This window comes from Opisthocomus hoazin, chromosome 5 (assembly GCF_030867145.1).
Source record: "Opisthocomus hoazin isolate bOpiHoa1 chromosome 5, bOpiHoa1.hap1, whole genome shotgun sequence".
In the NCBI taxonomy this organism is placed as follows: domain Eukaryota; kingdom Metazoa; phylum Chordata; class Aves; order Opisthocomiformes; family Opisthocomidae; genus Opisthocomus; species Opisthocomus hoazin.
Window position 1 is genome coordinate 55347874 of NC_134418.1, and position 17238 is coordinate 55365111.

Below are 17238 nucleotides of genomic sequence, written 5' to 3' on the forward strand. Positions count from 1 at the left end.
GAGGATTTTCCAGTGTCAGTTTGCAACTGGATTGAAATCTCTCCCGTCGCTGTGTGTAGACCATAGTAATTGTGTGTGTGCATGTATCTTAACTTTTATGGAGCACAATTTCCCTGTTGAAGAGTCTCCTCTTGAAAATACTTAACTATTCTAAGGTAAATTCAAGGTGATCCCACACCCCTTCTTGCAAATGAGAACAGAAACTATCCTCAAAATGCAGATCAATTGTGTCAATAAAGGCATCTCAGAAAGAATAAGCCAGTAACACATATTTTATTATTCATTTTGGTCTCTAGGAGGTCTTTGCAAAACCATTTAATGAAAAGATGATTTGGGATGTTTGCACTGGATGCGAAGGTGAAACAAAGTCCTTCCTGTTGCTTCCCCATTGCTGTCAGCAGAGGAAAAAGCTGTGATGGTGTTCGTAGCAGGCTTGGACCAGCTGGTGTAAACTGCCCTACCACAGCTGACCTCCACACAGCGGAAGTGGTTGACCCTCAGTATAAATCCACTCCAGTAATTCTGGATTTACCCAAATCTGTCTTTTATTAGCAAATGAAATTCATGAAGTACCTCCATTCGTCTTGTTCCCTTCTTCCTACCTAACCATTTTCCAGAGTAAGACACCCTTCAGTAGAATACATTTCACTAGGTTCATTCCCCTAAAGTTTATAAACAACAAGCCACATAGGCAGAGCATCATGTCTGCTCTATCTGCTTCGCTTAACTCTGTATGAACTGTGTTTCCCTGCACAGAAGAAAACAGCTTGCAAGTCCCTAACAATAATCAAGACAGTGCAAAAGATGGTACTGAGTAACGACCTCAGCATAGCTCAAACATCCAGTGGAGCCTTGACAAAAGCCTCCCACAGTCCGCATCGTGCAGAGCCAAACTCCAAATTATCTCTTGGTGCAACCGTCTTGATTTGCCCTGCCAAATCAAGGAGGAAGTAACACCACGCTTTAGCTCGGCACCAGGACCCAGTTATTGGGGTTTCCCACTCCCAAGACTGGTGCTTGCCTTCCCACTGTCCAGTGCAGGAGAGGGATGGGAGTGGGCACTGGGGAAGAAACCATGCCAGCAGGCTGGAAATTGCTGTACAGGTTGCAGGAACTAATCGAACCCCCACTGGAGAAGAGAGGGACCAACGGAAAGTGTTTCTGCATTCTGTGCCTAAAACTCACCTGGGAGCAGGGTGCTGGAGCTCGGGTGCCTGCCCTTGGGGCTGCCGGGGGGTTTGTCCAGTGACCATCCTGTATCTGACAGCGGCACCGTTGCAACCAGCAAGGGCTTGAACACCTGCACGGCAGGGCTGCTACCGACCCCGTCCCTGACGCAGCCCCCCCGGGGAAGCACAGCCTACCCGGCCCTCGGGGGCAGGTGCTGGTGGGAGAGGAGGGGGACTGTGGGTGGCTTCCTTGGGCTCTAGCACAGACTGGCACCGTTGCCCAAGCCTGGTTTAGGGCCTGGTCCTTACCCATCAGTGTCCACAAGGCAGGCTCCACCAGAGGGCACAGCCACCCAGCAGAAGTGGGGAGCTGGGGCAGCGGGAGAGGCAGCAGCAGGAGGATGCTCCTGGGAGCAGAGGTCTCCCAGCAGCTAGCAGGGCTGGCTCTGCCGACCTCAGATGCACCCTAAAAGGAGCTGGGGTTCTTCTTTGAAAACACACTGGTCCCAGCCGCTTTCCAAAGAGGCGCAGCATCTGCTTTTGGCACTGGAGCACGTGATGGCCTGGTCTGAGCAGCTGGAAGGAAGCTAGCGCAGCCAGAATGTCACTTTCTCGCAGTGCTACTTTTCATCTTATTTTGGATGTGTGCATCAGGCAGGCTTCCTAAGGCAGCAACTGAGGGTTACCATTTCTTCCCACTGATCTGTTACTAGATCCAGCGGTAACTGATACAAGGTCAGGATTTATGACTGAGACCAGAATTTTACCCTCATTCTTTGTTTGTAAAAACCTTCCACTAATTTTGAGATTACCTGGAGACCAGTGTGCTTCAATGACTGATTTTCTTGTGTTGCATGAAACAGAAAAACCACCATCTCTAACCTGTAAGATGATGATGTTTTTGTAGCTGTTGTGGCTTGTCCACCTGTGAGCCGTGGGGCTGAGAGGGGGGCATGGAGACCTTTCCTCACTGAGCTGGGATAGCTCTGCCCCCTTTCCCCTCCATTAGCCTGTGCAGCATTTCAAAGGGGACAAAGCGGAGGCATCCCCTCCTTTTGAGCCAGTATGTGCAGGGAAATTGATATATATCCTTCAGGCATATGCAAATCAGGACACACGCCCTCCTTGTGCGAGGGATTGCTCAGGGAGCCCTTCTTCCAACGGTGCCTCCCAACGATCATTTTAGCTCTGCGTTCTCCCCAGTCAGGGCTCTCCCTCTGCAGCATAATTAAAAGCACGCCTGAGTTTTCTCTATTTGTCTCAGTAGATCATCATGGGTAAGTGCAATTCTTGTATGATACAACATGACAGTAATTAACACCTAGCTACAGCATTACGGCACCTACATCTTTCTTCACTGATGACCACAAATCACAAACAAGCATTTGCACTATTAACGGTATGAATATGGCACATATGAATTTTGAGGACAGTGTATGTAGCAGATAAGCAACATAATAATTATGCTTTGTACATAAAATAACACTTCTTCCTAAGGCTCTCCAAACTTTCGATACTCAGTAATGAATTCAGACCCGTTGTATCTACTGTGATGGGGGAGTTGTTAGTTTCCCTCTTTAGAGAAAAACTGAAGCATAGGAGCAATTTGTCAGAAGTGTTTTGGAAACTCTGCCATTGACCAGTTTAGGCTCAATGAATAAAAATTTTTAAGTTCACAGTTTTGGGTTATAACCATAAACTGTCTTTGTGCATGTCTGTTTCTGGGGCCTGAGTGAAGTCCAACATATATTCTGTTGATTCCTTTAATTAAGAATAGGCACTTTGACCTTCAGAGCCCAAGCCAAAAGTTTCTGGTGACACAAATTATACACATATGAAGCGAGTGATGAAATTTCCTGTCTTCTGGGTGTTGGTTTGAACAGACGAGGTGCTCAGGTAAGAAATGCGTCGATTCACTGTCCTTCCTAAGGAAGCTAGTGAAGAGCCCTGGATGGAAATGCAAAGAATCTTCCTTTGGTCAGGTCCTCATGGTGATCAGGGGTCATATCTGAACTCTGCTCATTCAAGCCTCCATTCAATAATCATATGAGCTTGCCAGAAAACTCATCTCTCTTCTTTGGATTGTCCTGGAAAAGGGAGAGGGAAATAACTGGGAAAAGGAGCACAGGACCAAAGAGAGTGGTATATTCTAATTGCCTATGGGAAGGCAATTCTTATCCCTGGAAAGGTCTTTCACAATATCTGCACTTTAAAAATGCTGAAAAAACCCCATAGTTCCAGATTTTATCACCCTTTTTTTTCCTACATTCAGTAATACCTAAACAGACATATTCACATCCTACCTTATGTGCATGTGACAACTTATGGCTTAATCCATCGCATCAGAACTCCGAAATCCCTGATTTCCAAACTGGGATCACTTCAAAGAGGGGCCCTCTTCCACATCAAGTGCAAGCCAATGAAGCCAAACAAACCTGAACTTGCCTCTTTGCGGTCTGAATAGCTGGTCCAGGGCTAATCTATTAGTGGTTACTGAGAAGTTGTTTCTGCTGTAATCTTGCCCTGCTGCAGGCTTATCCTTGGACAACACCTTGCTGTAGCAATATGCATTTCCCAATGTACAGATGGGTAGATAGATGACCACTGAAGCAGTAAAACAAGATGAAAACAAGCAGATAGCTGAAACTGAGAAACAACCTGTCTGCTCAGGTTTATGTAAAACCCCAAGAGAATTAACACTTCACATTTTAGCACCCTCACCATACTTTGCAGGTGGTCTTTCTTCCCCTGCCCATGCTGCAGGCCCTGGGCCTAAAGCACTGTTGGAAGGGTCGGCCACTGCAACCCGCTGGCTCACCTGGCCCTTTTGAGAGAGAGTGCAAGGGGACGTCCCCAACTCCAGCTCCACCACCACCCACACTACTCACCCTCTCCACGAGCCAGACTTGACCCTTCAGGGAGCCATTGCAACTCACTGCATGAGCTACTTAAGCTACTTACGGTCCTTTTTTTTTTTTTTCAGGTGTCTTACCCACCCACCATAGTGAGCTGAATCAGCTGACAGAGGGGTCAGGGGAGTGCCAGGGGTGGGGAAGCAGCGGGAGTGCACGACCAACAGGAGAGCAGGGAGCAGAAACTCCCCTTCTGTGGCAACCACATTGGCTCAACCCTTCCACCCAGGCAGTCTCTGCCTGCTAGTGTGGCAATCAGTTGGAGCGCGGAGAGCAGGATGACCTGTTATTTTGGAACACTCCCCAAATAGCAGTCATCCTCCAAACGGCTGGCAGCCTCCAGAAGAGTCATGCCTGTGGCTTCTCTGTTGGAACACAAACAGCTTGTGGCACACAGGTGTGGTCATGTACCCAACTGCAGGTGTCTGCTTCCATGGGTAGGTGGGCTAGGGTATCCGGCACATCTCTGGGGCCGGTAGACTAGACACAGGATTTAGGCTGCTGGCTGCTGGAGGCCGGGAGGGATACTGGAGGACACCTCAAATGGTGCTGTCAGACTCCCATCCCTCTGAAAATGAGTTGAGACCAAAGTGACTAATGTCAGAGTCCTCAACCCCAGCTACACTGATAAAACCGCCTGGCAGATGGGGTATTACTAGAATGGAGCATCCGTGGCAGAGCCGACCCACAGACTTCCACATACCTCTGAAACAGTAACAGCAGATTGAACCTACATATGGGTACAAAAGCTTCCTCTTGACCCTACTGACTTCCTATAAAAATCCTGGTGGTGTTATTATCATCTTCATTTGTTATTTTTTCCTGCATTCACTCAAATGCTAACATAGAGCTTTTTTTTTTATGCCAGGAAAAAGCAGTTCTGAGACCATGAAATACCTGTGTGGTCCAGAAAATGTTCAGAGATATATTTAAAAATTAAAGGCAGCCCTTTAAATACAGATTCTCTGTGCAGCTGTGCAACTACTTTTCTGTATGACTTCTCTTTCTTGTGCTCTGAAGTGCATGCAACTCTAAATTGCAAAGTAAAGTTCTTTCATAGACTATTTTTTGCACAGATTCCAGATGGCACAGAGGAAGTGACTTTGCTATGTAAAGCTAAAGATTTTAGAGGTGGTGACTACAGAGATTTACTCAGCTTTCGTACCCCCTTCATCACTGACTGCAGGATTAGTCCAACTGATGAAGCAAAAGAACAAGAGAAGAGCTCAGCAATCATTTCCCATTTTCAGTTTTGAAGAAGCAGCCTGGGTACCTTTTCTTTTTTTTTTTGTAAATCCCTAAAATAGAATACAACCAATATTTGTACAGTTAAATGTTACATTGTTACGTGGAAGAGCAAGACCTTCTTTTTCCCCTTTCCAATCAGTGAGCCTTTGTGTATACCTGTGTGATCTCATCAGAAGCAGGGAGGTTACGCAGCATAACTGATCACTGAGTCCTGTCCTTCATTGAAACAATCTATGCATGGGATTTGTGTAGCACGTTCACATTTGATTTAACAGTGGTAAATAACAGTAATCTTAACCATAATAGTTAAAATTAACAGGAATTAATCCTGTTATTGCCTTCCTGCTGAAGCAGCCGAGGTGACGACTTTCATCTTCAAGTGGGCAGCGAGTGGGCTGAGCACGATTTCCAAATGCCATCCCGGACTCTGTTTCCTCAGATGGCAAGTCCGCCACCGCATCTCGTCCCCACTGAGGTCAGCAGGAGTTTCCAGGGCCACTGCAAGATACAGCACAAAACCCTGTAGCAGAATCACGATCTGTATGTTCTGCAAGCTCTGACGGTTGGGATAGAGCCTATGAGCCATTTGGCAAAACCACTGTCGCATAGCAGTTTATTCAAGGAAGGGAGTGAACTGATTTGTTCAGGAGAGAGACCAACATCAGTTGGGCTGGCTCTGGAAGCAGCTAAACCTGCACAGAGCAGAAGCAGGTGAAGAGTCCAGGACTGCTTGATGACAGTTTCCTAATCACAGCTGGCAGGCAAGCTCCATGCCAGAGGCTGAAACTGTGAAGAGAAAAACTCAACCACAAGATTTTTGGGGTGTCCAGTATTTTGCTCTGTGGCCACTTCATCGAAGTGCCTGTCATTGCAAGATCTTGAAATATGTAGAAACAGGCTTTGAAGAAATTAAAAGCACAAAAAAGTAAGGGAAGCTAAGGTTCAAGTACACATACTTGTTGCTATCTTTGTATCTATCCACACATCACCAAAAATATACACATACTCACCCATAAAGAGAAACCTATAATAACATCACTCAACACCTGAAGTAGTGCTTTCTGCTTCTGTGGCTCTTTTGTACCGCAACGTAAAATTATATTGGTCTTCAGAACATGGTTGTACAGACCCAAATATTTCAACCACCTTTCCCATTCTTAACCTAATTCAATTAAGTAGTATTTTCATTCAATTAAAAAGAAATGTCAAGCAAATATATAGATCAACATCAAACACCATAAAACGGTTCCTATTCCAACCTCTGCCACAGACTTTTAGCATGACCTCAGCATGCAGACTGAGGTGGTTCAGTGTAAGCATCCAGCTCCAAACTGGTGTGCACATGTTTAAACTTTTTGCCTTTTGCTTCTCTGTCTTGCCTTCTTCCCTTAAAAAACAGATCATTTTGTTGACCTGTCAGCAATGAAAGTCAATCTGTTTTCTCTCAGATTTACTGATATTGTCCAGCCCAAGGCTGTAGGGAAGGAAGTATGGTGTTGGTGTCATGCTTTCCCCGGCTTGTAGGGATGAAGCACTTCACAGGTCTGCAGATATACTGGCAGATAATGTAGAAAAAACCCTCTTGTCTTTTGCCTATGAATGAATGCCATCTGGGACATGCTTAGAACTGCTACTAGTGTATGCAAAGATGGGAAATTCAGATTCTGAGATTTGTATGGCAGTGGCTATAACGAGGGAGGTCTTGCTGTGGATTGCATTTTATGCACAAGACTTCGTGTGCTTTGAAACCACAGAGATTTTCCACTTCTCGCCACAAACCACGGCCTAGAGCTTCAGCATGAATTTAAAAACGCTTCTGCTTCTTATGGCTGTGAAGAAAATACTGAGGGAGGCTGAGGAGGTGAACCGTGTGAAGACAAAGATATAATTATCCCACTTAGAACCACAGTGAGCTTTTATCGAGCCAATCTCAGCCATAGCCCCGACAACGAGGAGGGGCAGATTTCCGTCCGAGCTGCCCACGAGGGCAGCACCCTGGAGCTGCTGCCTGGCCCCTGCAGAGCACTCTGCAGCTTGCTCCTGACCATCGTCATTGCTGTTGTAACTGGCACGAGCTGCGTTAAAAGTGTTGCAGAAGAGCTTAGATCTAGCTGGTTTCAGAGCACGGAGGTGATTTTTAAGTGCGTGACCAAGCCGAAGGCCCTGGGTGTTGTAGCATGATAGAACGCGAGTACATTGAGACGTGGGTTATTTTACAGACCTGAAAGATGACACAGTAATTCTGCTTTAAATTCCCCTATAATATTTTAATTCATATTAGTGCTTACTATTGATTTATTATGAGCTGACGCTTGCCAAGTACAACAATTTGTTCATAGGGTTTGCTCAGGCTTACCACTGCAGCCGTCCAAGCAGCTTCCCAGCTGTCTGTGGTTGAGTCCCAGCGTAATGCAGCAGCACAGGCTAACCCGATTCGCAGGCCTGACTTACCAGGTAGACTGGGGCTGCCTATAAACATCCCTTGGCCATTTTTTGTTTATTCCGTGGCACATGAAAACTTGAAAACTTCCTTTTTGCTAGGACCTGTTAGGACCGGCTAGTAGCCCTAGGGAGATGCCTCATTCATTCTTGATACCATTTCCCTTTATCTTATCCAAGGGAACCACCTAATTGCTGCTAGATTCTGGGGTCTACAGGAGAATCCAGTTTTCCATGACTTCCACTATTTGTATGTCGCTTTGCTTTCAAGTGTGGCAAAATCACAGACAGAGAGATTAAATGCTTTAAGGCATTAACTGATACAGCTGGACAAAAAGCTCTCAAGCACCCAGGCCTCCTTCAATTTTTTGTTTGTTTTAGTAATTGATGTTATGTTTAAGTCACGATGTCAACTCTCATTGCCACTTACTATACCTTATGTTGACTTGTCGGCAATATAGCATCTCATTTCCCAGCAGCTGCTAAGAGTTTAGCTGAGACTTCTCTATACCTCAGTACAAGAAACTATTCAAAATTACTCCTTACAGCAGTAGAAACCTAATGGTTTTTGCAATAAATTATCACTGTGACAGGGATGAAAATGTATTTGCTTAGTAACAAGAATGATAACGGTAAGGCACCCAACCTGATTAGGCAGTTCTTTGTAAATCCTGAATGGACCTGCTTGTGTTATTCAACCAAAGGGTCTTGGATAAAATGGAAATGGCATTAACAGCTATCTGGTATAAAATGAAGCATTTAGCTGCTGCGCCTTCTATACAGCCTTAGGAGACATGGTAAATGAGGGGAATAAAATGTAATGCTCAATAACTATCCGTTTACCAAACAAGATGGAGACCCCATAGAAAAAAGCCATGAAAGTATGCACATGAATGTATGCAGAGGGACTGAGATTGTATTCCCTGTCTCTCGAAGACCTAGTTTTGAAACCTTATCATTCTCCCCACATCCTTTCTCCTGAAAGGTATTTACAACTTACACTTCAAGTTCCTGCTTTTATGTGAGAATTAATAAAATTACTTTCAAAATGGTTTCATAAAAGTTACTTCCCTCTAAAAAAGACTATATATTTTTTGTTTACTATTCTTTGATGCAATTGATCTAAGTGACTAGAAGCAGGGCTTACAAACTCCACAAGGCCAAGAAGATTTTATGCGTTCTTCCATCGTCCGCGCAGGTTTTGTAAGTGACCCTGATCTTCAGTATTGACTTCCAGATAGTCCTGTAGTAGGGGATATTTCAGGTAGCCCCCATGGGAGTGGGACAGAAAGGGAAGAAGCATACACTGCGATTGTTCACCCTGTGAAGAAGTCCTGTGAGCTATAGAAAACTTGGAGAAAACCCTGGCGTGCTTTTGAGACTCATACTAATCCCAGTAGTGTTTAGTGTTTCAAGGCTGTTACTGTATTTCCTGAAGCTCTTATGGATGGTTTTCAAGCGTTGCTGAGACTTGAACTTCAACGTGATGCCCTGCACAGTCAGCAGTTGTGGGGGCAACAGCCAACCTCACCCAAAGCCCCATGGCCACCCTAACCCTTGAGGAGCCCTTGCTATAGCATCTTATGGCCTTCATCTTCATCCTGTGTACCTTGCCAGCTCTAGCTCTGACTCTGGAAAGCCACCAGTGTGAGAGAGCAGGTCGCAGATCTTCTGGTCAATCTGCCACTTCAGGGTTTCAGAAGTCCATCTGTGCACTCCAGAAACTTTGCATGTGGGGCAATTCTGTTCTGAAGAACTGTTTTCTGGAGGAAAGCAAGCCCCAGACCATAAACTTCAACCCACCAGATATTAATGAAATAATTGGATGGTGTAAGTCATTAAGACACCCAAATTTCTAGTCCAAAATAATTTGGAGTTGCAGAAAAAGAGATTGAATTTTTTTTCCCTCAAAGTTAATATTTCTGGTAACCATCTCTCTGTAACAACTTCACTTTTAAGACAGAAAAAGTATTCTGCCACTCATGTGAGTAAATGTACCAGACACACAAATTGGGGCCCAGATTTCCTTGTTTATTTCCTAGTCACTTTTGACCAAAGAGCGTTGACATACACCAGCACTTGTCGATTCACACATTAATTTCTCCACACCTCTGTGTTAAAGATATTGTTCAGATGGATGAGCAGCATCACCTGAAGCCTTTAACGGAGCGAGTGCGGACGCGCGCTGTAGTGAGGGCACCACCAGGAGGTATTTCAGCTGGAGATGGCCCATCCGTGTACAACCCTGCAGGAAGCTTCTGGCAGAAGAGCAGGGGACTTGGGCCGATGTCTGCCATGGGGCAGCATTTATCCTCTGGCACGATGGCAAGGAGCAGTCCTGTGGCTCAGAGCCCAAGCACTGCAGCTGTGAAGAGACCTTCCCCCCACGCTTCATCCAGCCGCACAATGTCAGCTGTGGCTGTGTTGGAGCTGCCTCCATCCATCTTCCCCCATCTGCCTTCGGGTCCCCGTCCACTGAAACTGCCTCTCGTGGAGATTTGGAAGACTAACGTGCGCCTTGACGGGCAGGTCTTTTGGAGCAGGAGTGCGAAGGAAGCCAGCTTTGCCCAAACACCTCTCCACCACCCAGTTCATTGGCCACGGAAAGATGATGTGAAGCAGTTTTGAAAACCCTGGCAGCTCTCTGAGCTTCTCCATCTGGAAAGCAAGGTCACGACTGCTTCTCTTCCCCTTTGTCTCGACTATACAGACAGTATGGACTATGGGACCTTGACCCATTGTAAGCCTCTGGGTACAATAGTAATAAATAACAATTCAGCATCGCCTTGTAGTTTCAGCCTGAGCAGTGAGATGTTTTGTGTTTTGCTTAAAACCCCCAGTCAGATGACAACGTGAGCAACTCAGCCCTCATTAGCAAAAAAGAAGAGTTGTAATTGTCAGGAAAAAAGAAGTGAAAAGCTGAAAAACATAACTCTGAAGAGCAGAATCGTCAAAATGCAAGCAGGAACATCAGACCAGCTAGCTGTTGATGTCCCACAATTTGAGGGCTCCCTTTTTTATATTTCCCTCAGTGCTTGGCTTTCATGACATTAAGCACTTCCACGTCAACGAGAACTGGAGTCCAGGAGAGCCAAGAGCGCGCTGACCTGTGCTGGATGTGCTCATTTGTGGCTAGCTTTCTCGACATGAAAGCTGTTCTCCTCCTGCCTTCAGACTGCAAGCTCAGTGGGGGCTGGAACTAGTTTTAGCCCAGCTCGTCCGGCAAAGCGCGTCCAGGGTGCTGCAGGAGCCGGAGGAACACAGCTGGAGACTCCAAAGTGTGGCAGATGAGACGGGAAGGCAAAATAAGCACACCGTGCGCCCTAGCTGCGAGGGGAGCTGAGTGGCCGATAGTTACCCCTGGGATCTCTGCCCCACGCTCCACCAGCCCCGTCCCTACGGCAGCACCCAAGAGCGGGTCTGCGCACAGCGGGGAGCGCGGGGTGCCCCTCTGCAGGGCAGTGCCCCCCGCACCGGGACACCCCGCTGCAGCCCCTGACCGGGCCGGGCCGGGCCGCGGAGGTGCTGTAAAGTAGGGGATGAGATGTACTGGGGGCTGTGATGTACAGGGGGTATCACGTACCCGATTTTACACCACAGGGTCCGCGCACGGGGGGGTCGGCAGCCACAGCAGGTGCATGTTGAATTTAAATGAAAAAGGACACGGGGGGGGTGGTACACTGGGGGGGGAGGGGTACGCGTTTGCTTTTCTGGCTAAATCTCAGTTTGTGCTTTATTTCCCGGGTGTGCGGGGAGGGCACGCGGGGCGCCGTGCGGGCTGCCTATTTTTGCAGCTATTTTTGGCGGCCCGGGACTGGCGGGGGGGGCAGGGAGGAGCTTTCCCCCGCGACGCCCCGCAGCGCAGCCCCGGTGCGGGGCGCCGCCGCCCGCCGGGCAGCCGGGGGCGGAAGGCGCGAGGGGCGGCGGCGGGGGGCGGGTGTCCCGGGCGGCGGCGGCGGCGGCGGGCGGGCACTAAGACCGCGCCGCCCCCGGGCGCTGCGCGGCGGCCGCAGAAGAGGAGGAGACCGGCGGGCCCGGGAGGAGAGGCGCGGAGGGGAGCGGAGCTATGCTAAACCCGGGGTACCGCTGAGGCGGGGCGGGCCAGGCCAGAGGCGGGGGCTCTCCGGCGGCGGGCGCGCAGGGGCCCGGCTCCCCAGGCGGCGGCAGGCAGCATTTCGGCGCGGGGAGCGGCTCCGCAGCCACCGGGCCAATGAACATGTCAGTGTTGACTTTGCAGGAATACGAATTCGAGAAGCAGTTCAACGAGCATGCGGCCATCCAGTGGATGCAGGAGAACTGGTGAGTGCCGCCCCCGGGCCCCGCCGCTCGCCCGTCCGCCCGGGTCGGCGGGGAGGCGCTGAGCCCATCCGGGTGCGCGCCCGGCGCGGCGCGGTGCGGTGCCGTGCTGCTCGGCGCGGCTCCGCGCCGCCGTGCGCGGCCACACGGGCGCTGCCGCCGGCGCTACCTGCGCGCCCGGGCGGGGGCCGCCCCGCAGGGTTTGCGCAGAGCCGGGGCGTCCCGGCGCGGCGCGGTGCGGGCCCCGGGCCCCGCCGCCGCCGCCCGCTCCCGCCGCGTCCCGGCCCTCCGGCTGGCCCGGCGCTGCGGGGCCGCGCACGTGTCCCAGCCCTGCCCTCGGCCTCCCCTGGCCCGGCCCGCCTGGCCCTCCCGCTCCCCGCGCGGCGCGCCCGGCCGAACAAGTTGCGGGTACCTGCGCTCGCCGCACAGCCCACCCCCCCCACCCCCCCCCCCAGCTCCTAATAAAACTTCATTGGCGGCCACGCGTCTGTCAACTTTCCCGGGACCCGCCGTGCCGGGGGGCTGCGCGGAGACCCCGTGGGGCTGCCCGGGCCGCGGCGAGACGGAGCCTCACGGACGCGCACACGGACACAGGCGCGCACGCCGCCTTCCCGCCGGCGGGGAGCGCCGTGCCGGGAGCCAGCTCCCTGCCCCGGGGGCACCCCGGTCCCGGGCCTCGGCCGGCAGCGGGGGCAGGGGTGGAGGGAGAGCCCCGGCGGCCCTTGCCCCCTCCAGCGGGGTACCCCGGGCTGCCCCCGAGGCTGGGATCCCCCTCTCCATCACGCCTCCTCCCGGTCCTCGTCCTGGCTTCGTCTGCCCGCACGGGCCCTGCCTTCACGCCGTGCCCATGCTCGCCCGCGCCTCTCTGCTGCTCCATCCCCGGCGCCCAGCCTTGCCCTTTCTGCTGCTCCCGTGGCCTCCCTCCCCAGCTTGCCCTCAACTTCCCTATGGCCCGCCTGGCCTCCCTCCGCCGTGCCGCCTGCCCTCTCGGGCTCCGTCGTCCCCCTGTCTCCTGAGTGAGGACCTTCCCCGTGCCACCCTTGTGTGATGATGGCAGGGTAGGACTGTCTCTGGGTCCAAGCTTTGGTGCCTACATTTGCAAGGCAGAATGGTCCCTAGGTGGATCTCAGCCAGGGACCTGCTGGAATCCTCCAGTGACTCGTCTGGGGACTTTTAAGGGCGATATAATTAAAATGACGATTTAAGTGTGTGTATGTCTCCCTCTGTTCTCCTGCGGGTGAGCTCATTAGCTCTTGAGGGGTGGCTGGTGTCACTCGTGTTTTAGGAGAAAGGAGGCCACGTAGATATTCTTGGGCTGGGAGTGTTGGATGCTTCCCGTTTTGTCCATGTTCCGGAAGAAACCTGGCATCAGAATAGGGCAAACTGGTAAAAGAGGACTGGGGGTGGGGGGGGTGATACCTAAGTGTGTATAATAGCCAAATAACCCAGGAGAGATGCAGTTCAGATGAAAGAACATGACTAGGAACCAGGACTCCTGCATCTTCTGCTTGGCTCTCCTGCGCTTCGTGACGTGACCTTGGGGACATTATATAACCTCTCCTAGGCCTCAGTTTCCCTAGCAGAGAAAGACCGGGGTGGGGGATAATAACGCTAAAATGCCCTCATGAGGCGTGTTGATGGCTTTGGTAATGTTTGCCGAGTGCCTTGAAGATGTGAGGGACTATCTAAATGCTAAACAGTGTTATTAAAATCTCCTTGGCAGTCTCATGCGCTGCAGAAGTCGCCAGCTGGGACTCCCCTAACGCCAGGCTCCCGCTTCCCGTGTTTGAAGGAGGAGACGCTCAGTTTTCCACTGCGAAAGAGACATGATGATCCGTGCACACGCGCTTTTTGGTCCGATTTTGCCTTCTGTAAGGGAACTGGTGATTTGGTACCTGTGATTCACGTGAGAGTAAAGGAGGGGAGCGATCTGCTTGTGGCCTGGGAACTTTTCTGGAAACGAGACGGAGCTGTGCCTGCTGAGGTCTCTGTCGTGGCAGGCTTTTCCTGAAAATGCTGCTAAAGACTCTTCTAAGTTTTAGGTTCAATCGTGTGGTTTTTATCTTCAGGAAATTCACTCGCTTAATGAAACGGGTCCTACTCCAGCACTTGAATTTTTCGGGGTAGCTGAACTGGTAAAATACAGCAGCTGAGGGCCATGCAAGAAGGCCTTTCGGATTCCTATCAGGATGACGCAATAGGTTTGCTTACACAGGCATCAATGGCAGTACGTGGCTTCTCAACTTTGTAGGCGTAGCCCTAATGTGCACATCATTAGTGTAAAAGTGTCCTAAGATGAGGTTGTTAAGTAGTGGTTTGTAGAGATAAACACAGTTGTTCGTCCTTTGGGCAGGAAGAGGGCTAAGTGGACTAGCTTCAGGAAAGACTACGGCAGGACTTCACACTGTAATCGCCATTTACATCAGGATGCAATGCTATTACAGTGCCTAACGTTGGAGGTAAACAAATTGGATAGGTGTGGCATTCGTTGTATTACTTCCATCTCAGAAATACTTCTTGATAGCTTATAAGGCAGGAAAAAAAAAAGGCTTTAGGGGACATGAAGAGGCTCTAAGGAATTGACCCCGTCTTTTGGATTTTGAGAAGCTTCTTTGGAGTCTGACTAGGTTGCATATGAAGTTGTAGCCCAGTTTGAGGCAGGACATGAATCCCTTTACATACCCTCTGGGTTCTGATCTGGTTAAAGCACTGACAAGCCCTTTTAATTAAAGCACATAAGCCTAAAGCTGGAAAAGCTTGAACGCAAAGCCCAGAGGTAGTGGCGTACCCCTAGATACGGGTCTGGTTGGTCTGGATGGATCACGGTGCAAGGAAAGAAGTGGCTGGTTCTTTGCAGCCAAGGCTCGCCCCTCCTTTGCTTCTGTCCCCGAGCTTGCTCCAAGCCCCATCGCTCCCTGGGGCAAATGCATGTCCTCTGCACTCACCCATCGCTGGCACTCAGGCTTTTCTTCAGCATGCCCCTATCCTAGGGTTTGTTTCTTCTGTCCCTTCTGCCCCTGGAAATCTTCCCTCTGAGTCTGGCATGAATGGAGCCCGTCTGATGGTGAAGAGGTCTAACGGCAGTGAACGAGGTCCTCCTTGCTTCGTTCCAGATGTTCCCACTTCACTTTAGGGAGGCCCCCATCCTGCAGCGTGCATCGCACTGGGACCTCTTTAGAGCCTGGGCCTAGATTAGCAGTCCTATAAAGAGGTGGCTGTTTTGACACAGAGGAAAAATGAATAGTCTATTCCCTGATACTTATAAGCTGATGGGTCTCGTGCCTTCCTGAATTCTTGGCTTCACGTATGTGCACGCCCTTATGGTATAGCCCCCAGACTGCCTGGCTCTCCTGCGGGGAGGCAGGAACAGCAGCACGAGGTTGCAGGCTGCAGAGACAGACCTGCAGCGTGCTGGTCTCCGAGGGCGAGAGCCGCCAGTTAGCTGTCTTCCCTAAACAAGCAATGGCGAGGTTTGAGGAGGTTAAAGAACTAATGGGTCCGTTTACTCCGATGAAGCTCCTTATGCTTTGTGTTGCCGGAAAGCTGCTCGTGGTGTATGTTTACATAAAATGCCATCAGGTAGGTACCTTTTGCTACAAAATATAGTATCACTTTGGTTTTGTTGTGCTCAGACCATGGGAGGTTTGATTTCAGTAAGATCAGGATGAAATCAAATGTTTATGAAAATAATTGCTTAAAATGATTTCTCAGATTAAACTCACCCAGTGCCTCCTCCTGAACTTCTGCAAAGAGGGAGGAGGGATGAAGTAAATAATCTGCAGAGGCATTTTTTTTTTCCTTAAACTGCTGCATGAAAATTGATGCAGCTCTGGTCCTTTATTTCTCGTTGAATAAATACACTACTGTTTTTGCAGAAGGTTCGCGGTTCAGTCAGCCAGACAGCGAAAGGGTGGCAGCGCCGAGATCCATCCCGGTTCCCAGCTGCAGCCAGTGAGGTAGCAAAAACCGGCCGGTGCTTAGGAAAGCAAAAGTGACAGAAACGCATGGACGGAGTGGTGACCGCCGGGGTCCTTCTCCATCGTGCTGCAGAGCGCCAGGTTCGGGCATCGGCACGAAGTGACAGTTGTTCCTGTTATAATTGTCTGGCCAATAATAATTATCTTCAGATGTCTGCTGACGAGGGGCTCGCCAATGGGGAGGCAGGAGGCCTGTGCTGACTGCGTCGAGATTATCTGGGCGAGGTGACGTCACGCGAGGGCTTGCCTAAAATCGCAGAAACTTTTCCTCTGCTGCTCCGCCGGCTGCTGCAGAGCTCTGGCCACTCCTGTCCCCAGCGCCGCTACCCTCCGGCCGGCTGCTGCCCCGGGCAGGCTCCCCTCACTCCCCTCTCTCTTGCCTCTCCTGGCTTTTTCCTCTCCTGTTTTTCTTCCTGAAAAGGCAAGGTTTAACCCATGGCAGCCAGCAGCGTGCTCGCAGGTAGTAGCGGGAGCTGAGTCAGAGCGGAGGAGGATGAGCAGGATGAAAGCGGAGCTGGTTATTCCCCAGAGATGCTGTGGGGCTTTGCTGCGAAAGTGACCGTTTTTGTTAGTGAGCTGTCAGTACAGAGAGAAGCACTGCGTAAGGGCAGCTAGGCATTTTTTGGGTTTAAGGGGCGCTGGCAACTGACACTGAACTCTGAAATTGACTTTGTAAACCTCAGAGGAGTATAAATTTTTGTGTATTTGAAAAAAACATCCTAGTGCAGGAAGCTATTTTTAACCTTTTGTTGCCTGAAACTTTTATGTGGCGAGAGGAAGAAAGCGCAGCCAATACTGAGAGAAATTTATCCTTTGGTATCTTTCTGGTCAAAACTGGAGATAGGTGTGGAAGAGCAGAGGGTCAACAAATTTGGGTTTGCAAGTGCGTTTGCCTGGTAATAATTCCCATGAGCACCATCCTCCTAGACAGTTTTGTTTCCTAAGTGCAGAACAAGCTTTCCTCATCCACTTAAGCTACTCTTACCTCATGCAGAAATCAAGAGTGAGAGTCTGTGCGTGCACCTCTCCAGGCATACGTGAGTGGCAGCCAAAAAATGATGTAAATTACTTCTTTCTCCACCCCCCCACCCCCCCCCCCCCCCGAGCTCTTGCTAAATGCCGGTGAAGGATGTGGATGGGACACAGAAGTCACCCTGTCCTTCCCTTTGTGCTGCAGCAAGGACTCAAAGGACTCAA

The 17238-nt window shown here is 50.2% G+C and overlaps 1 protein-coding gene across 2 annotated transcripts in view; it reads left to right on the forward strand.

The window, feature by feature from the left end:
• The first annotated feature begins 11754 nt into the window (after window positions 1–11754).
• Window positions 11755–17238, forward strand: part of ELOVL6 (ELOVL fatty acid elongase 6) — a 77349-nt gene continuing 71865 nt past the window's right edge. Inside the window, exons 1-2 of one of the 2 annotated variants that reach the window (XM_075421334.1) lie at window positions 11764–11848; window positions 12006–12067. In XM_075421334.1, coding sequence (XP_075277449.1) covers window positions 12054–12067 — 14 coding nt within the window. In that variant the 5' untranslated portion in view covers window positions 11764–11848; window positions 12006–12053. Of the gene's footprint in view, window positions 12068–17238 lie in introns of both variants that reach the window. The other variant, XM_075421333.1, reaches the window with a different exon arrangement.